The following is a 21,424-nucleotide window of genomic DNA, read 5'->3' on the forward strand; positions in this document are numbered from 1 at the left end:
TGGACTTGTTGGGGGCTTCTTTGTCCCTGGTAAAAGGACAGTCTGCCTGAGAGTGAAGCCTACATGGAGAAAAGTAGAGCCAAGAGATGGAGAAAAACATGTTCCTTTTGACACCACCTGACTACCTAGATCCAGCCATACTTGAAGCCAATACTCTCAGACTTTTTAGTTACATGAACCAATAAATTCTCTTTCTAGCTTAAGCCAATTAGAGTCTGGATACTATTACACTGAAAGAGTCACAAATGATAGGATTATTGGCTTCAGTATGCACCAGGCCCTAAAAACCAATGATTCCTACCCTGACAGAGTTCAAAATAGGGCCTCTTTGGATGGGCCCCTCTTTCCCAACCTGGTTCCAAGCTCTCTTTGGATGGTGTCTTCAGCAACTCTTCAGTTTCACACTCTTCTTCCAGCTCATCCTCCATCTGCTCTCCAGGGCTTAGGGAGCAAATCTCCCTGGGCACGGATGTGTATGTCTCCTGCCTAAAGCCAGGAATGAGAATGGTAAGAAATACAGGTAAATGTGTATGGAGAGGGGGCTTGCCTAGGGCTGCCTAGGAACTTGCATAAGCTCCCTATGAACCAATTCTCATCAAGATGGTACTGGGAGCTCTCACCTACTGCACCCACTCCACTAGAAACATGTTGTCACAATAAAAGACATATAGGAAAGCAGGGCTCAATAAATAAGACAAACCCTCTAAGGGGCCACAGCGATGGGACAGAAAACAAAGCATTTAGTGGGGCTTGAGCCCTGGGCTGCCAGGTTCTGGAACAGGTGGTAGCAATGAGACTTGGGCTTCTTCAGGGTACAGGGTACACTAAAACATGCTTGACACAAGACAGGGCCTGGAGCTAGGACCCTGCTCACAGTGCCGGGTGGGGTGTGAGTTTCAAAACCAGGAGGCGAGGGGAGCTGCCTACTCTCCTGGGACCTGGATCTGTGATACCTTCAATACAACCGCAGGGCACACAGCTTATGTCAAGGCCTGGCCTTGGGAGCCCGAGTGGACAGAGAGGGACAGACAGAAACAGAGCCAGAGGCAGGTGAGAGGAAAAACCAAAAACCTCCCCCTACAAAATGAGTCTCCCCAAAACAAAATCCCAGATCAAAACCTGGAGAATGAATTTACGCCACATAAAATTGGTTTTGTAACATAATGACTTTAGAGATATATGTTTCAAAGACTCAAAGAAATAAGTGAAGAAATAACTTTCATTTAAAGGGAAAATCCTTTCCCCAGTGAAAGAGGACATGTCAGCTCCGCTGCACCCTCCCCTCCAACAGCCGTTCCCTGACCTCCCTGCCCACTGCTGGCGGGACTGGGGCTTCCCCCGTCACAGGGCTCTCCAGGCACTTTGCTTTTCTACTTCAAAACCCTTTCGAGTATGTAATATTGTAACTTTGTATTCAAAGACCATCTCAGCACTGGGCTGCCAGGCTGCTAGGACAATCAGGGCAGGGGCCACAGCAGTCGGAGCCATGGCTACGTGCCCAGCGCCTCTCCTCACAGGGAGACACTCCTCTGGGGAGCGAACAGGTGGCCGCCAGGACCTGGGGTGGCTGCTCCACTTCCTGTCCTTTGTGTTCTGCTGCTGCTCATGATGGTCGATCTCCAGCAAGTGCTGCTTCATGCAGTTGGTGATCTCTGTGCCCAGGTGCCAGATGAACACACAGCTGCAGAGGCCACAGAAAGATGAGGAAAGGGAAGGAGCAGTGAACACGGAAGCCACTGACCCTGGCAGCCACCAGGGTTACCACAACCGAGACCCTGTTCCCCAGCAATTCCCCAAGAACGCAATCCATTAGCTCAGGGCGGAGGCTCCAGACCCAAGGAAGGTGGTTGTGGGGAAGAATCATGGTAAAATGAAGAGAGTGACAAAAGGGACTTCCTCAGGGACCAGCAATGTGCTAAGGAATTTATATATGTCATCTCATTCAATTCTCACCATACAATTTTCAAGTAGATTGAATCATCTCTCTTTTAGAGAGGCGCACTCCAAGGCTCAGAGAGGGGAAATGAGCTGCCCAAGGTCACAGTAAATAAGTGGCAGATCTGAGATTTGAACTCAGGGCTGGGTATGACACCAAGGGGCACTCTTTCCAAGGTGGAAGGAACGTGGAAACTTCAGAAGTGCTTTCTACACAGGCAGGCAGTGAGTACAGACCCTACCGGTACAGGTCACACCCTCTCCCAGGGGTAGGCCCAGCCAGGGACAGTCTCCCAGGCCTTTCCCACCTGTCCCCGGACACTGTGATCAAGTGGCGACAGTCGTAGGTGAACTTCATGCCAGTGACGATTTCTGCAAGCAGAGCAGAGATGCTGGCCTTGTCTTCTGAGGCAGAAGCCATGTGGGTGGGTGGGGGTGTGTCCCAAGCAGAGAGGGGCACCCACCTGAATGCCCGAACATCTTGGCAACGCACTCGCCAGAGTAAAAGTCAATCACCGAGATGCTTTTGTCAGAGCAGCTGGTAGCCAGGAAGGTGCCTGAGGGGTCCACGTGGACCTGTGGGAAGAGGACACATGACCTGGGGCTGCCTGTTTCTTCCCCATGGTGAGGCCTGGGCCCTTCATCACAGCCCCTCGTGCTGGAGCTCGGCTCATAGAACCTTCCCAGGTAACCCTCATGACACACACCCTGGCAGCACAGGAGCTCCTGCTCCCATTTTATGGGTAAAGTTAATCCCCACTACAACAGAAATAACGGTACACGACAGTAGTAGCGCCTATGCCAAGCACAGTATCTGCATGAACTTATTTCTTCCACAGAACAACCCCATGACAGAGACTATTTGTATTTGCATTTTACAGATGATGAAACAGCTCAAGAGAAGAAGCTTGCCCAAGGTCACAGTCAGCCCATGGCACAACTGGGGTCTGACCCTGGAGCCTGAGTTCACAACAACTCCCCTAGTCCAGAGGCTCTGAGAAGGTCCCTGCCGTGTCCTCGGTCACACATATCCGGCAGGAGTCAGGCTGAAAGAGGAGCCCAGGACTCTCCGACTCCTCCCACCACACGTTGCCACACAAAATGGACACCACTTACAGGTCTCCACTTGGGGAAGGATTCGGTAAATAAAGGCAAAGCAGTCAGGGCCACCCTGGCTCCCAGGCATCCTTGGCTGGCCAGGCCTGTGTGGGTGCTGGCCAGGGTGTGATCCTTTGATCAGGCACCAAGGGGGACATAGTCTGTTTCCCTGCTTCTCCAAAAGCCCGAGAGCTAGGTGAGCTGCTGGGAGGGCACAGGTCTCAGGTGGCCCATCAGGGCAGCAGTTGGACGGGGGCCTCGTATGGCAGTGTCTGCTCGTGGTTTTCACCCCAGGGACCCCCACTCCTCACCTTCAGCAGGGACCCTTCATCACCCTGGGAGCCCTTGTAGCACTTCTTCTGCTTCCCGTTCACCGTGTTGTAGACCCTGGGGACGTGGGGGCATAACGTGGCCAACAGAGCCCTGCCTGCCCTTGTCCCCTCTTGCCCTCTGGTTCCCCCTCCTCTCCCCTAGAAACTCCTGCTATCTTTTGCCCCCCATCAGATGCCTGGACTAAAGACCTGTTTCAGGGACTGAAACCACATCTCAGGCTGAGGTTATGGAGGTTATGTTTTGGGGTGTCCATTGAGTTAATGTCATCCCCACCTCACTGCAAGTGCCCGGTACCACTGTGAATGAGGAAACGAGGGCAGCTGAGAACCTTGTTGCGCACGCCCTGCCTCTGCACCCTCCCTCTCCCCTCCCCTGGCTCACTCTCCCACATTCTTCCCAGTCTCAGCCCAGCTGTTTCCTCCTCCAGAAAGTCCTGCTCAATTCCTAGGTGGGATGAGGTGTCTCCCTAGGGTCCTCACAATCTGCTACGCTCTCCCAGCCCAGACCTGACCACTCTGCACTGTCACTGTCTGGTGAGGTGACTGTCTCCCCTCAACTGGACTGTGAGCTCTGTGAGGGCACGGCCCACGGCTCTCCTGGTCACTGCTGTGACCCCAGGACTGTCCGGCCCGGACAGGCACTCTAGGAATGCAGGTGCAATGAATGAGTTTATAAGCCACATGAGCACCCCTCAGTCACCCCACACAAGCTCCAAGGAGAGCCAGAGGAAGCCCTCTGCTGACCTGGAGGCTGGGCCTGGAAGTGCCCAGCTCCTAAGAAACAACCGGCTGCATCCCTCCACCCCAACCAGCTTCTCAAGAGAGCAGATGAGCAGGGGGAGGAAGGCAGCCAGCCCATGAGAAGACAGAGGCAGCTAGGAGCCATGCAGGCCCCACTCAGAACCCGGCCCAGGCTGGGCCAACCCAGGGCCCAGGGCAGCTCCTCACCTCACATTGCGGTCCTGGCAGGCCACAGCCACATACTTCTGGGTGATGTCAATGTCCATGTCGTACAAGGTGGTCTTCTCCGCCACGTGGTGGGTGCGGACAAAATGTAGTCCATCTGAGGCCTGGCAGGGCAGGTGGGGCCTTCAGAGGACACCCCAAAAACCCTGCACCCCAGCCCACAGGGAGGACCCCCCCACCCCCTTACCCGCTGAGCACTGCGAAAGTAGATGCTCTTGTCGGCTCCACAGCTGATCATCTGGATGTCTCTGCTGCCTGGGGGAGAAGGAGGTGTGTCAGGCAGGGCTGGGCCAGCATTAGGCCCAGCTAGGGTGGGGGGTACTCGGTAGGGAGCTCTCCCGCTGGGGCACTCAACCAACTCTGCTGGGGGTCAGGGAGGGCTTCCTGCATAAAGTGAAGAGCGTGCTGGGCTCAAGCAGAACTTGCAAGATGTGAGCTGGGTGTAAGGAGAGTGTAGACAAAGCTATGGGCAAGGCAGGCCTCTGCAGGTCAAGGCCATATAGAGAAACAAAGGCCAGGGACAGAAGAAGGCACCATCTCCAATGTGGGTTTGGATGGGTGACCTGGGCTGCAGAGAGGAGGAGGAACTGGAGACAGCCAGGCCACTGGGATCCTTAGGCCGCCAAGAATAACCAGAACATCCCAACATGCCTTAGGCCTGGCTCTGGGCTGGGGGCCACCTGGGCCTCCTTTGTGTCACTGCTCACTGTCCACCTCATTGCACAAATGTGAACACAGGGGCTCAGAGACGAGGCAGGATACAGTCAGGATTGAACCCAAGCCTCTGGTGTCAGAGCCAAAGCTATTAAACGTTGTGCTCTGAACAGGGCTTTCCTCCCTGCGCCTCAGCTTCTGGTGTGCAGACCGGGCCTAACACCCGCCCCACCCACAGAGTTGTTGTGTGAAGCCCTTGGAACAGTGGCTGCCACGTGGGAAGCACTATAAACATCCTTGCTTTTCTCATTTTTATTTCTTTATAGAATAAAAATAATAGCACAATTAACTCCTAGAGTTGTGGTGAGGATGAAAAAACAAAACAGATATAAACACAGAGTCCTGGTACAACAGATGCTGCTTCTCCATGGCGGGAGGGGAGAGAGTCTGGGCCTGACATACCAGTAGAAGGTGTGACTCAAGCAGGAGTCACCTGCTAGGAGAAGGTTTATGAAAGAACAGAAACCCTCGGGGGACTGAGCCCCGTGGTGGGGAGGAAGCCAGAGACGGTCTGCAAGCTCCTGGTGATGTTTTGCTTCTTGACTCAAGGGTGGCAAAATTCCAAGTATTTAACAATATTAGGTACATGCCCAGTCCAAAGAGTCCCTGGCTATAAACAATGGGTTGTCGGTCCTCGTTCCCACCTTCTGACTATGAACCTGGATGCATAATCATGGTGTTATTCTGTAAACTATACATAGATATTGTATTCATTAGATTGGATACACATTTCACAGAAAAGGGTTAAAAGACTGAATCTTTCTTTAACAGGACGGCTTCAGACAGGTTCTGATTGGCCAGGGTCCAGTTTATACTAACTGAACGATATTTTGAGCATAACCCAGGTGAGCCAGCTGGGCCACAGCAGGGCATACAGGAGCTGGGATCAGGATCTGCAGCCTCTCAGACTGCCTGGGGTTCTAAGGAAGGGCCCATGACCTTCAGGGGTGGCCTTATGAATCAACTCCTGGGCTGGCTGCTTAGCTGCACTCATCACTACTCCTGGATCTAGAACATTCACTAAAGGTAAGGCCACTGCTGGCCAAACTGCTAGTCACTGATACATTCTATCTACCAATATAACACGGAATGGCATAGTGTGAAAAGCTTTGAAGGATGTCTGAGAAATTTTAGCAGACTGCTTTTGTCAGGCCTTCAGCAAAACATTTATTAACTTGCCCCTGCCCAGCTCCCTACAATGACGCTAAGTTAGAGGCAGGTCAGAAAGCAGGGAAGACCAAGGAGCAGTAATACATTGTCACTGACAAGACTGTAGGTAAAAAACTCTTCAGGGTCAATGAATGTATTCTCTCCAGGAATAGATTCTTCTTGAATAGTTTTGAACAGTGCTTGGGTTTTGATCTGTTAAACCCACACAGGGCCTGCCTCCCCCATGCCCTTGGAATCCATCAGGCCAGGAACTCCATATGGAATCTTGCCAGTCTTGCAGGAATCCCTTCCACTTTCTGGTTGAGCCTGGGCTTTGGAAGACAGCCTCGGGCAAGATCAAATGGGGAGAGGAAAGGGGATAACTGTTGGGAAGAAGTCCGTCTCCAATCTACACGGTGAAAGGATCCAGGCCAACACAAAATTAGCCCCCCATCAATCCTCACTATCACATATTTTGCTACCAAGGTCACCAGTGCCCACCTCCCCCGCTCCCAGGATCAGCACCCTGATTTCCTTTTGGGGACCAGCACTCTTCTAAAGCCAGTCCTCTTGGATGAGGGGGTGAATCAACCTGGTCCAAGAGAACACCCCCAAAGCTCTGGCACCAGGGACCACTTCTAGGAAGGGCAGGTGCCTCAAGCCAGGACAAGGAAAGCCAGTTCTCAATTCCTGCCAAAATCGACAGGAAGGGAGGAGCTCTCTTTTCAGCCGCACGATGACACCAAGATCCTGCCCACCACAGGAAGGCAGAGCTGAGACAGGGAAAGTCCTGATAATGTTTTTTAAACTCAACCTTTGGATCTGGCTGTACCTGAATCCAGAGCTTGCTTCTCCTTTTTTCATTTAAGTTAAAGGAAGGTTTTGCTGTTATTTGCAACCCAAGGAGCCCACCTAACGAGGTGCAGGCAGCGGGACGGCATGGGCTCACCAGCAAACTTGATGGCCGTGATGGAGGAGGAGTGGTCGTCCAGGGTCTGCTCCAGGTTGTAGTTCTTCTCCACATTCAGCACGTGGATCAGTCGGTCCCGACTGGCCGAGGCCAGCAGGGTCAGACCTGTGAGTGGAGAGAATGGACCTGGGATCCTGGAAGGTTACTCCAAGGCCTCCAAAAACAGCAGCATGACTGAGCTTTACTGTCCCTAGAGAAGAGGTCTTTCGTTCTAGAACTGCAGCCAACTTGCCTCCAACCCTGAAAAGGCTGCCTCCCCCTGCTTAATGAGGTCTTTCCCTAGAGCCCCAAACTCTAATTCCATACACCTGCCACCAGTTCAGGGAGGACGACTGTTTCTGTATGCAATGATGCTCCTCCACTCATACCCACAGCACATTTCTAACAGAGGCCAGTGCTGGTTCCTGCTGATTTCAACTCCTTGGCATGCCATGTGAAGCCTTGGCAACATCTCAGCCACATCAGAAAGCACTGTCCCCTCACTCTCTTGAGTTCTGGCCACACAGGCCTCGCCCAGGCCTTGTCCAGGTCCTAATGACTGCCCACCACCACCTCCTTCTGCCACCAGGCCTTCCCCTGCTGGCTCCCTCCCATGGTGCCCACCCTGGTCATCCGCTGTGTCCAAGGCCTAACAAGGGACCTGGGTGGGGAGGGGGTGTTTCAGGAACGGGGTATTGACCAAAGAAAGATTTAAAGAAAATCTGGTGGGGCAGAGAGTGCAGGGGATGGAACAAGGAAAGAAGAGTGTGGGAAAGATGATGGTTTAATATCTACCTTCCCTAGGATACAACTCCACCTATGCTATATTCCTGCCAAAAACATATCATCTGAATCAAATCAGGAAAACAAACAAACTCAAACTGAGGGAAATTCTACAAAACAATGGGAATGTACTCTGCAGAAAGCCATAAGAACAAACTAGGGCTATGGAAATGCTCCAGAGTAAAGGGATTAATGAACCATGACAACTAAACTGTGAAACTGCATGGGAAAAACAAAGGTGCTTGTACAAAGACAATATTGAGACAACTGGCAAAATTTGAATATGGACCATGGGATAGACCAAATTTGGTAAGTACACTGTGGTCATGTAGATGGAAGTCCTCACTCTTGGGAAATGCTCCCTGAAGTATTCAAGGATGACGAGGCCTCATGCCTGCAACTCTCACATAATATAGCAAAAAAAAAAAGTGTATGCTATTATTTTATTATACAGGTGTGTGTGTGTGTACATACACATGCACACAAACATACATAGAGAAATGGGGAGAGAGAGAGCAGATAAAATCATACATACAATTGAAGGGCTAGACAGGATTTAAAAGAAAAAAGTTGAGGCATCTGAGTGAAGGGTATGCAAGTGTTCATTGTAATATTCTTACAACATTTCTGAAGGCTTCAAATGTTTCAAAATAATGTTTAATTAAAAACACATATCAATCTATCTTCTCCAGTAGAGGACAAGCTCATGCACACATTTATTCGTTCAACATTCACCTCTTTGGTTAGGAAACCGTTCAGGGTGCTGGAGACCAGCGGAGAGCAAGTCAGGCCAAGTCCCAGCTACCAGGTCCCCAAGCCAGCAACAAGGACCCTTTTAAACACAGGACTCCCAGCTGCCACTCACTGGCAAACGAGACACCAATTACCCCTCCTCTCTGTGTGGCACTCCCCTGCCACCCAGCTGCCACCCTGCCAGGGGCTCACCTGTCTCAGGCTTGGAGTACTCCAGGCATAGCACCTCCGCATCGTGGGCCTCCACTTTGAGGAGCTCATCCATGAAGTGCAGCTCGTGAATCCTGGGAGACATACACATACTGCCAGCTGTACCCTGCCCGCAGCCCCCACAGCCCAGCACCAGATGCTCTGCCACAGCTAGAAAAGGTCAGAGCAGTCAGGGAGGCAATGCGGGATGCCCACAACTCTGGCCAACTGTTCCAGAAAAGCCTGCCGTCCTCCAGAGAGCAGCACTGAGCCTGGGAACACTCCAGTGGGCACCCAGCCCCTCGTGGTTCCATGGGCCAGAACACACTCCTGGGGAAGCCCAGTCTCCGGGGATCCAGGACAGTCCTCTTGGGGAGCAGGGGTCAGGACAGAGCTGGATCAGAGGTGCTCAGCGGTCAGAGGTCATATTCAAGGATAGGCACTATGGGTGGGAACATTTGATTCCAATCTCTCATTCTTAAGAATCTCAGATGAAGACTTTCCTCATTTTACCCAAGTGAAGTCAAACACAGTCAACAGGTCAACAAGGACTGAAATCGAGACGGTCACGTCAGCTGCTCCACTCTCTGCCTGTGTGAACTGAGCACAGGCACTTGGCCCCTCCTGCCTCAGTTAACCCATTTGGAAATGGAGCTAACAGGAGCACTTGCATCACAGGGTCGTCGAGAGGGTTAAATCGGATGATAGAGACAGGGCTCAGGCCAGTGCCCAGCATGTGAGAAGAGCGTTTTCCCCACGTCAGCTCTTTTTACCGGTCCTGCCATTCAAGGCTGCATGAGCAGCCCCCCAGCACATTTGGTTTGCCTCAGGCAGTGACTGATATCAAAACAGTTGTCAACGTTTCAAAATCATAGAATTTCAAAGAAAAAAATCTGTACTTTCTGCTCTTCTTGGACAATGGGGACCTGGCGCTGCTTGGTGGCTGCCTCTGCATGGGGCACAACTCTCCAGTTCCTCCCAGTCCCTTCCCTCCCCCAACAGCCCCAACACCCAGGTGGTCACAGCTGCCATCCATCAGCTTAAACCTGGTCCCTGGTACAGGCTCATGGTCTGTCAGCACATACTGGGCTGTTAGTATCTTGAAAAACCTTTGCAGGGTGGGTCAACAGCCTGAGTCCTCAAATGCCCCACCCACTCCCCAGGAGTCCCCAGGGTCTTCTTTGACAGTCTCAGCAGTGGCACCACCAGGCTGGTGAAATGCTCTGAGTGTCACCCTGTCCTCGAGTCATGCAAGTTTGCCCTGTCCACTCTGAAGGCTAAGTTCGCACAACCCAGCTGTGAGGTCCTGATAACTACCTGGATCTCAGCCCTTCTGGAAGCCTCTTCTCAGCTGACTTCCAGATTGCTGCTCACAGCCCCCGATTCCTGATGGGCACCCAGAGGTGCCAAGACCCGGGCTCCTCCCCACCACCCTGACTACCCAAGCCTGAGCCAGTAGGGGCACACTAGACAACCCCCTGTGGCCACCTACCTTAGATTTCCACTTCGATCACCTGAAGCCAAGTGCTGGCCATCAGGACTGACCTGCATGACTCGCACCCCGGCTTTCACATCCATGGGCAGCCCATTCTCATTTCCCCTGTCTGGGAAGTGTGATGTATCCTGCAAGTGCTGGATGTCATTCTCTACATAAACTACCTTCAGCAGGGACTGCGGGAAGGAGAGGACTGAGGTCAGTGCTGTGAGCAGCTCAGAAGCACCTCGGCAACTATGTGCCTCCCAATAGTCAGCCTCCCCTTCTTTATGAGAATGCCAATGTTGAACTAGGAGCATCACCACTCAGAATAACTGATTCCTGGCCTCCTTGCAGCTAGATGAGGCTATACAAATAAATTCTGGTCAATGAGACATAAAGCAAGTGAGCACTCTTTTGCTTTCCTCTGTCCTGCTGCCTGGAACTTGGATGTAATGGCTGGGGCTCAAACAGCCACTTTGGATCACGAGGAAACGGGCAAAACCCTCAAAACAGAACTGCAGAGAGCTGTAAGGTGCTTAGGTCTCTAAGGGCTTCCTGCAGCTGCCAATGGCCTGGACTGATTGCCTCTAAACTGCTTTTATTATGAGTCAGAGAATCAAACTTCTACCTCTTATTTGGGTTTTTCTATTGTATGCAGTCAAATATAATCTGTATTATAGGTGCACAAGAGATGACAGTGTTAGGTAGGTGGTGAGGGGAATAGTAAAGAAGCACCTGCTACACACACTGCATTGAGGGCCTTTTTCGTTTCAGTCATAATGACCTCTTTTAGGTCTTCCAACTCACCAAGCTCTTTCCCACCTCAAGGACTTCACACAGGTTGTTTCCTTGGCCTGGAACCCTCTCACCCCTCTTCTTCATTCCTCCCAATCCTCCCCATATCTCAGCTCAATCATCTCCTCCTTCAGGAAGCTGCCCCTGATGCACCAGACAAGATTAGACAACTGTTATATATCCTACTAGCATCCTGCCATTTTCCTTCAAGTACTTTCATACTTGTGATTATACTCCTGTGGGTACCAGGAGGGCAGCAGGGTCTTAGGCACTGCTGTGTCCCCAGCATGCCGCACAGAACCTGGCACAGAATTTAATAAATGAATGAATGTTTGAGGTCTCAGCTCCCCAGAGAAGCTCCCTCACTGCCCTGATGATACCAACCATTTCTTCAGCAAAGTATTTTCTCCCTAGCCCCCCACGATGGCTCTCCTTCAGGATCCTGTTGGAACCCCTACCTCAGGCTCCACTGTGTGCCAGCTACCTAGACAAGGGAGGTCCCTGGCTGGCTTGACCCATTAGTGCTATTCCAGGGAGTTCCAACTTGAGACTCAGGAACAATTTCATTGCTGCTGAATGCACTGAGCTGCCTGTGATGGCTGTGTCCCCACACGCCTGGAGGGCAGAAGTTGATCAGCAGATGAAAGCAGAGAGGACAGAGAGGGAGGGAGGGAAAAACAGAGGGAGGGGAACACAGAGTAACCTGCCTTTGTTCCAGGTTCCTGCCCCTAGTGAGGCCCAATTCCTAGGTTCTAATAAGACTGCCCCCACAGCCTAGTTTAAAACAGGTCTTTGTTCCGCTTAACAGACAGCATAATGAAGTCACTCACATTGCTGAAGATGTTTTTCTGCCAGTGAGAGTCAGAGCTGCTATCCATGTTCCAGAAGCGGATGGTGTTGTCTGAGGAACAAGTCAGAAAAGATCCTGATGGCAGACAAGCTCTCTGATCTTCAAACTCAGGGTACACCTATGGTTCCCAGAAAACAAGGCAAAGGGTGATTCATTACAGTACCTCAACAACAACACTAGGATAAACTGTTGCATTTTGGTGAAAATAAGTAAGTTACAGATAAACAGACACAGTGCAATACCTTCTATGTTAAAAATAAAAAAGGACACAAAATGCTACCGTAAATTGTCCATACCCTATTTTAACCCAGGCCTTAAAACAGCTCCACAGAAAATGGGCAGCTCAGTCAAAAATGTCTAAGCACAAAAGGAAAGAAGGTGCTATGAGCAAGCAACAGCAGAAACAACAGGTAGAAAAGTCTAGCAAAGACTTCATATATTGGAATTACCAGACAGAATATAAAATATCTGTGTTTAACATGTCTAAAGAAATAAAAGATAACTTTGACAAGATTAAAAGTATGACTAGTGAACCAGAAACTATAAAGAATAAGCAAGCAGAGCTAAAAAAGACAAAATAGAACTTCTAGAAAAAAAATTTATTAGAAACCACAAATTAGACACAGCTGAAAAGAAAAGTAAGTGAATTGAAAGTGCTAAAGATATTGTTCAGAATGCAACTCAGAGAGACGGTCTGGGAAAATGATAGCAGAAGCATAGTTTTTTATGTCCCCAAATCCCCCCCCCCATTAAAAAAGAACAAACAAATAGCACAACAAGAGCCTCATGGACAATATTTATAGCAAAACAGGTGGACAAGGCAACCCCATAAACCTCAAAATCCAAGCAGGTAGGGACAAACTGTCACCAGTCACGAGACCTATTTGTTATCAGTCCCGGTTTGGAAGAAAGCAGGGAGACAGCGCGGCATCTGACAGACCCAAGCACCAGGACAGCTCGGTGGGAAGCACACTGGGCCAATCTGAACAGCAGCCGTTACTGGGAGTGTTTCATCCACTCCAATAATGGCTGAGTGCAGGGGATTGGCAGTCGGTCTGAAGGGGCCGGAGCAGTCTGGCCCCTATGAACTCTCAAAACTGACTTGCCAGGGCTCCCTTCCAGGACAAAGGCCTGTACTGAAAGGAAACTGCTGGGAGAGGAAACAAAAATGATCAGGATAGGGACAAGAGAAACAAACTAAAGAAATTGTTCAGAAGGGGTGACGACAGAAGATGGCGGCATAGAGAGGAGTGGAAGCTAAGTAGTCCCCTTGGAACAACTACAAAAAACCAGAAACAACTAGTAAATAATCCAGAATAACTGCGGGGGGACAAACGAGACATCCATTCATCATACACCAACCCGAATTGGGAGGAATGCCCGAGAACACAGCATAAAATCTGTAAGTAAAACCTGTGGAACCAGGTCGGGAGACCCCCTCCCCCACAGCCCGAGCTGCAAAGCCTCCTGGTGCCAGAGAGAAGCTCTCTCCCAGCAAGCGAATACAGCTCAGCTGAGCTCCAACTGGGGTTTTAAGTAGCGAGTGTGAACTGCTCTCTACAGGTACGCAGCCCCAAAAAACAGACAGAGGCTTTGGGTGACGACTGACCTGGGAGAGCCGGAGGGTTGCCTTGGACTGGGTCTGAAGGGGACTATCTGTTTCTTTTTCGGCTCAGTGGAGAAAGCCCCAGTCATTTTCAGTTTCCAGGGCTGTGACTCGGGGAAGGGCAGAGACAGCACAAGCAGAGAGAGAGACCATTGAAATGCTAATGACCTCCACCTGGGGGCTCTGTCTTCTCTAGGAGGAAAGGGGTGGGGCCCTTTCCATTCAGAACCAGACCCCAGAGCCTGGGGGAACACGGCCATACCTCCTCACACCAGTCAAGAATTATAGGCTAACAGGCATCACCTGCTGGGCAGAAAAGCACAGTGAACCCAGGCATCAAAGGGTGGAGCAATTTTCTAAGACACACCCTCAGGGAAACCAGATACTGAATATTTCTTCCCTCTGGGACCTGAGCCTGTTCTGGTCTGGGAAAACCTGATTTGGATAACCAAGGAAACCATGCCTAGACAACAGAAAATTACAACCTACACTAAGAAAAACAAAGTTATGGCCCAGTCAAAGGAACAAACGTACACTTCAACTGAGATACAGGAATTTAAACAACTAATGCTAAATCAATTCAAAAAGTTTAGAGAAGATATTGCAAAAGAGATAGAGGCTGTAAAGGAAGCACTGGACATGTATACGGCAGAAATCAAAAGTTCAAAAAACCTACTAGTAGAATCTATGGAAATGAAAGGCACAACACAAGAGATGAAAGACACAATGGAAACATACAACAGCAGATCTCAAGAGGCAGAAGAAAACACTCAGGAACTGGAGAACAAAACACCTGAAAGCCTATACGCAAAGGAGCAGATGGAGAAAAGAATGAAAAAATATGAGCAACGTCTCCGGGAACTCAAGGATGAAACAAAGTACAATAATGTACGTATCATTGGTGTCCCAGAAGGAGAAGAGAAGGGAAAGGGGGCAGAAGCAATAATAGAGGAAATAATTAATGAAAATTTCCCATCTCTTATGAAAGACATAAAATTACAGATCCAAGAAGCACAGCGTACTCCAAACAGAAGAGATATGAATAGGCCTACGCCAAGACACTTAATAATCAGATTATCAAATGTCAAAGATAAAGAGAGAATCCTGAAAGCAGCAAGAGAAAAGCAATCCATCACATACAAAGGAAGCTTAATCAGACTATGTGCGGATCTCTCAGCAGAAACCATGGAGGCAAGAAGGAAGTGGTGTGATATATTTAAGATACTGAAAGAGAAAAACCACCAACCAAGAATCCCGTATCCAGCAAAGCTGTCCTTCAAATATGAGGGAGAGCTCAAAATATTTTCTGACAAACAGACAATGAGAGACTTTGTGAACAAGACACCTGTCCTACAGGAAATACTAAAGGGAGCACTACAGGGTGACAGAAAACAGGAGTGTGTGGTTTGGAACACAATTTTGGGAGATGGTAACACAACAATGTAAGTACACTGAACAAAGGTAACTATGAATACGGTTGAGAGAGGAAGGCTGGGAGCATGAGAGACACCACAAGAAAGGAGGAAAGATAACGACTGGGACTGTGTAATTTGGTGAAATCTAGAGTATTCAACAATTGTGATAAAATGTACAAATATGTTCTTTTACGAGGGAGAGCAAGCAAATGTCAACCTTGCAAGGTGTTGAAAATGGGGAGGCATTGGGGGAGGGATGCAATCAGCATAAACTAGAGACTGTAACTAATAGAATCATTGTATTATGCTTCCTTTAATGTAACAAAGGTGATATACCAAGGTGAATGCAGATAAGAGGGGGGGATAGGGGAGGCATGTTAGACACTTGACATTGGTGGTATTGTCTGATTCTTTATTCTACTTTGATTTAAGGTTATTTTTCCTTTTGCTGCTTCCTAGCTGTCATTTTTTTGTTTCCTCTTTCTTTTGTCTCTCTACCTTCTATGACTCTCCCTCCTGCCTTGTGGGAGAAATGTAGATGCTCTTGCTTAGTATGAGCAGAATGTTCAATTAGGATGAACTTAAATGTTTGGAAATGAACAGGGGTGTTGATAGCAAGATGTGAGAATAACAGCGCCGAATGGTGTGTGAATGAGGTGGAAAGGGGAAGCTCAGAGTCATATATGTCACCAGAAGGAAAGTTGGAGGTCAAAAGATGGAAATGTATAAAACTGAATCCTATGGTGGGCAATGTCCATGATCAACTGTACAAATACTAGAAATCGCTTCCATGAACCAGAACAAATGTATGACAATACAATTAGAAGTTAATAATAGAGGGGCATATAGGGAAGAACTATATACCTATTACAAACTATATACTACAGTTAGTAGTATTTCAACATTTTTTTATAAACAGTAACAAACGTACTATATCAATACTAGGAGTCAACAATTGAGGGGGGTTGGTTAGGGATAGGGGAGGATTCGAGTTTCCTTTTCTTTTTTTTTCTTTTCATCTTTCACTTTATTTCTTGTCTGGAGTAATGAAAAGTTTCTAAAAATTGAACAAAAATTAAGTGTGATGGATGCACAGCTGTATGAGGGTACCCAGGGGCAAGTGATTGTACACTTTGGATCTTTGGATAATTGTATGGTATCTGAACAATCTCAATAAAAATGAAAAAAAAAAAAAAAAAAGAAGAAGTTCAGATAAAAGTAGGGACAAAATAGATAAAAAAGGAACATATCAAGGAAATATCAGAAAGCAAACTGCCATATTTTATACACTATAAAAATAACAGAAGATGGAGCTCTTTCTTAGAAAGTTAGAAAATCTGTCCTGAATAACAACGCTAACTTCTAAAAATTCAGAAAAATTAATATAAAATAAAAACAAACAACAAAAAAAGATCAAGGCCAAATACAAAACAAAGTTACTTTAAAAAAAAAGGATCAAAGAAAATAAGGTACAGGATGAGATCTTTAAACTCTGTGAAAGGACACCAGAAACACATCTCTACAAAACAGATAAAAAACTGTAACTTACTATTTCAAAATGAACTAAAAGACATTGAGAAAATGGTTCAAGATATGAAAGAACAACATAAAGCATAATTAGAAAAACTCAGAAACGAGGTGACAGAATTTAAATAAAGAGTTAGAAATAAAGAAATCATTTCAAAAATAAAGGCCAAGGCAAGGGTGCTTCTACATAAGAAAATCAGTCAATGCAATATACCATATCAACAGAATGAAGGAAAAAAAAAAAATCACATGATCATCTTGCTATGGAAGAGGATTTTGGCAAACACAGCCTTCATGATAAAATCACTCAGAAAAACAGAAATAGAAGGTAACTTCCTCAACCTGATAAGGAGCATATATGAAAAACCTGCAGCTAATCCTATACTTAATGGTGAATGATTGAAAGCCTTTCCCCTAAGAAAAGGAACAAGTCAAGGATGCCCACTTTCACCACTGCTATTCAACAAAATTGTACTGGAAGTCCTTTCCAAAGCAATTAGGCAAGAAACAAAAGGCAGATGATATGATCTTTATGTAGAATACCCCAAAGAATCCACAAGAAAACTATCAGAATTCAGCAAAGGTGCAGGCTGAACGATTAACACACAAAAAATCAGTGGTGTTTCTATATGCCACCAAAGAATATTATGAAATGTAAATTATTTTAAAAGCCCATTCACAATAGCGCAAAAAAGAAAAAAATAGCTATCAATAAATTTAACTAAGGAGGTAAAAGACTTGTAAGTGAAAACTACACAACATTGCTGAAAGAAAAATAGAAGACCTAAATAAATGGCAAGACTTTATCTATTTTGTCCCTACTTTTATCTGAAGCAGTAAACTGCACCCAAAGCAATCTACAGACCCAACACAATACCTATTAACATTCCAGCAGCCCTTTTTACAGAAATGGAAAAGCTGATCCTCAAATTCATATGGGATTGCAGATGGCCCTGACTAGCCAGATCAATACTGCAAAGGAAGAACAAAGTCAGAGGTTTCACATGTCCCAATTTTAAATTTACTACAAAGCCACAGTAATCAAAACAGAGAGTGGTATTCTCATAAAGACAGACACACAGATCAGTGGAATAGAATTCAGATTCAGAAATAAACCCACACATCTATGGCCAACTGATTTTTGCCAAGTACGTTAACTGGGGAAAGAACAGTCTTCAGCAAAGGGTATTTGGGCAAACTGGATATCCACATGCAAAAGAATGACATTAGAGACCTCTTCCTCCATACCACATACAAAAATTAACTACTATTTTAGGTTATTTGTTTTTTTATTCCTTTGCTTTGTTAGTGTTTGTTAATTTTGTTGGGGTATGGTAGGGGCATGTTGGAAGCAATGAAGTTATTTTAGGTTATTTGTTTTTCTTATTCCTTTGTTTTGTTTTGTCTGAATTTTTTTTAAATTTTTCAATAACGTAAAAAAAAGCTATTGCATTTTAAAAAATTATTAGCTTCAATGTAGTTTATTTAGGTTATTCGTTTTTCTTATGCCTTTGCTTATGGTTTGTTAATTTTCTTGGGGTATGGTGGAACATGTTGGAAGCAATGTAGTTGTTTTAGGTTATTTGTTTTTCTTATTCTTTTGTTTTGTTAGGGTTTGTTAATTTTCTTGGGGTATGGTAGGGACATGTTGGAAGCAATGAAGTTATTTTAGGTTATTTGTTTTTCTTATTCCTTTGTTTTGTTTTGTTTGAAATGTTGTTTTTGTTTGTTTCTTTTTAAATTTTTTTGATAAATAAAGTTTAAAAGAAAAACTAAATGGGTGAGGACCTAAGCCTCAGAACTAAAACTATAAATCTCCAAGAAGAAAAACACAAGGGAACTTGCATAACCTTTGATTTTGTAGTGATTTCTTAGATTATGATACAAAAATCATTAGCAACAACAAAAATAGATAAAATGGATTTCCTCAAAATTAAAAAATTTTGTACATCAAAGGACACAATCAAGAAAATGAAAAGACAACCTACAGAATGAGAGAAGATAATTGTGAGCCCTCTATCAGATAAAGGTTTAAAGTATAGGATTTATAAAGAACTGCGACAACACAACAACAAAAAGACAAATGACCCAATTAAAAAATAGGCAAAGGACTTGAATAGACATTTCTTTAGAAAAGAAATACAAATGGCCAATAAGCACATGAAAAGATCTCAACATCATTGTTCATCCAGGAAATGCAAATAAAAACCACGAGATGCCACTTCACACTATAAGTGGCCATAATTTAAAAAAAAAATAACAGAAAATAATAAGCGTTGGCGATGATACAGAGAAATAGGAACCTCTGTACATTGCTGGTGGCACTGTAGACTAGTGCAGCCACTGTGGATATAAGTTTCGCAGTCCATCAAAGTTACCATACGACCTGGCAATCTCACATCTTGGTATATACTCCAAAAGAACTGAAAGCAGAGACTCAAACAGGTATTTGTACTACAGTGTTTACAGCAGCATCATTCACAACAGCCAAGAAGTGGAAGCAACCCAGGTGTCCATCAATGAATGAATAAATAAATAAAATGTATATACATACAATGGAATATTGTTCAGCCATAAAAAGGAATGAAGTTCTGATATGTGATGCAACATGGATGAACCTTGAAGACACCATATTGAATGGAATAAGTCAGACACAAAGGGACAGATATTGTATAATCCCACTTATATGAAATAGCTACAATGTACAAATTCATAGAGTCAGAAAGTAAAGCACAGGTTACCGAGAATGGGAAGGAGAGACAATGGGGAGTTAATGCATAATGGGTCCAGGGTTTCTGTTTGGGGTGATGGGAAAGTTCTGGTAATAGATGGTGGTATGGGTAGCACAACATTGTGAACGTGATTAATTCCACTCAACTGTATGCTTGGAAGTGGCTGAGACGTGAACGTTAGTGTTGTATATATATTTACACAAATAAAAAAAAAGAGAGAGATCAAAGAGACAATAGCAACCAAAGGAAATACATGATCCTTGACTGGATCTAATAATAGAGGAGAAAATGCCCAAAAGGACATTATTGGGACATATGAAACAACGGGAGTATAGACTGTAAGCTTTATATCAATGTTAAATTTCCTGATCTTGATATCGGTACTTAAGGTACCTAAGTGAGTATCCTTGGCCTTAGGAAAAGCACATGGAATTATTAAGTATACAAAGAGACTGATGTATACAGCCTACTCACAAAAATTTAGATAAATAGATTAAAAAGACTGATAGATAGATGGGTAGATATAAAGAATGATACAGCAAATCTGGCAAAATGTTAAAAGTTGGTGGATCTGGGTATCTGAGTAGGGGATATGTTGGAGTTCTCTGTGTGGGGTTTGCATTATTTTTGCAACTGTCCTGTAAGTTTGAAATTATTTCAAAAGAAAAAAAATTTTTAAGTAATGAAAAAACAATGTACTGATACATGCTACAACATGGATGAAACTTGAAAACATTATGCTACATGAAAAGGAGCCAGTCACAAAAAGCCACATATTGTATATTTCCATTTATATGAAATATTCAGAATAGGCAAATCCACAAAAACAGAAATCAGATTAGTGGTTGCCAGGAATTGGCAGGAGAGGAGAATGGGGAGTGACTGCTTAATCGGTATTGGATTTCCTTTTGTTCTGGAACTATATAGTAGTGATGGTGGCACAGTATGGTGAATGTTATTAAATGCCACTGAATTGTACACTTTAAAATAGCAAATTTGATGTTCTGTATTCTTTAGGACAATAAAAAAGCACATCTATACCCAATGATAATAAGAAAATGTGGGTCAAAAGGGAGAGAATATAGTGTATAATGTCTATATGCTCAGATCATGCAGACATAGCATAACTATGAAAACAATTGGGAGACAATGGAGAGAATGTATGCAAAAAAAGATTGCTTTGACTGCGTGTGTGTAATGTGAGAAAAAGCAAATGAGTAACTGGGAATATCCTAATTCCATCATCCTCTATGTCCTTGAGAACCAGGATTCTTGAACGACCAATCCAATAGCTATGAGCAGCCTTAACATACAGACTGTAAGTTTGAAACACCAATTCATACTGAAAAAAAAAAATACAAAAACTGGGTTTCTTCAAGAAATGGCTGATTCTGAGTCTGGGCCAGGAAACGTATAAGATGAGCCTGAAATATCTTGACATCCCAGAGAGCAAGGTAGCTCTTGAAGACGAGGTCATGTCCAAAGACTCAGGATCAACCTAAGAGGTTCCCCCCTAGCTAGAGAGCTCCAGGAATGTTAATAATTGCAATAAGGTAAAACATATGGAAAATATGTAAAGATATGGGTTTACAATGATATTAAAGAAAAACTAGTTACCTTGAGAGGATAGGAAACCAATTCATTATCTTGATAACTGGTAAATAAAGGGAAAGAATCAAGCATTTATCCTGCCTTTCCTATGTGAGCTATACCACTGGGTGACCAAATGGTAGATGAGGGAAGTATCTCTTCATATGAGTAGTCCAACTAATAAAAAGAAATGATAGAATTAGAATATCACCATATTGCAACTCCCAATGAATAAATGGAACTAGGCATTGAGCATCAATGGCTGCCAATGGTAACTGATAAACTGTATATTTATTTTGTGTGCTTTTCTAGATCTCAATTTTTAAAATTGAGGTTACAGATGAGAGAGAGAGAATGGGGTAGACACAAATCTTAAATTGATACTGGCTGAGAATTCTCCACAACTGATTAAAAGATCCATCTAACTTATTATCAAAGAGGATATATGAGTGTGTGTGTGTCTGTGTGTGTAGCAGGTAAATGCGAAGAAAATGAACTGAAAGAACACAAAATAAACTGGTTAACAGTGGGTGAGGGTAAGAGTAGGACTGGGAGATAGGGAGG

At 45.4% G+C, this 21,424-nt stretch overlaps 1 protein-coding gene across 1 annotated transcript in view; it reads right to left on the minus strand.

The window, feature by feature from the left end:
* WDR62 (WD repeat domain 62) overlaps positions 1-21,424 on the minus strand; it is a 43,107-nt gene that overhangs the window by 10,054 nt on the left and 11,629 nt on the right. Inside the window, exons 12-22 of the mRNA XM_037819649.1 lie at positions 11,971-12,108; positions 10,361-10,539; positions 8,872-8,963; positions 7,144-7,269; positions 4,519-4,586; positions 4,314-4,435; positions 3,345-3,420; positions 2,400-2,511; positions 2,178-2,307; positions 1,559-1,681; positions 353-486 (exon numbers count right to left, since the gene is read on the minus strand). Of these exons, the coding sequence (XP_037675577.1) occupies positions 353-486; positions 1,559-1,681; positions 2,178-2,307; positions 2,400-2,511; positions 3,345-3,420; positions 4,314-4,435; positions 4,519-4,586; positions 7,144-7,269; positions 8,872-8,963; positions 10,361-10,539; positions 11,971-12,108 (1,300 nt within the window). The remainder of the gene's footprint in view (positions 1-352; positions 487-1,558; positions 1,682-2,177; positions 2,308-2,399; positions 2,512-3,344; positions 3,421-4,313; positions 4,436-4,518; positions 4,587-7,143; positions 7,270-8,871; positions 8,964-10,360; positions 10,540-11,970; positions 12,109-21,424) is intronic.

Source organism: Choloepus didactylus, chromosome 27 (assembly GCF_015220235.1).
Source record: "Choloepus didactylus isolate mChoDid1 chromosome 27, mChoDid1.pri, whole genome shotgun sequence".
Lineage (NCBI taxonomy): Eukaryota > Metazoa > Chordata > Mammalia > Pilosa > Megalonychidae > Choloepus > Choloepus didactylus.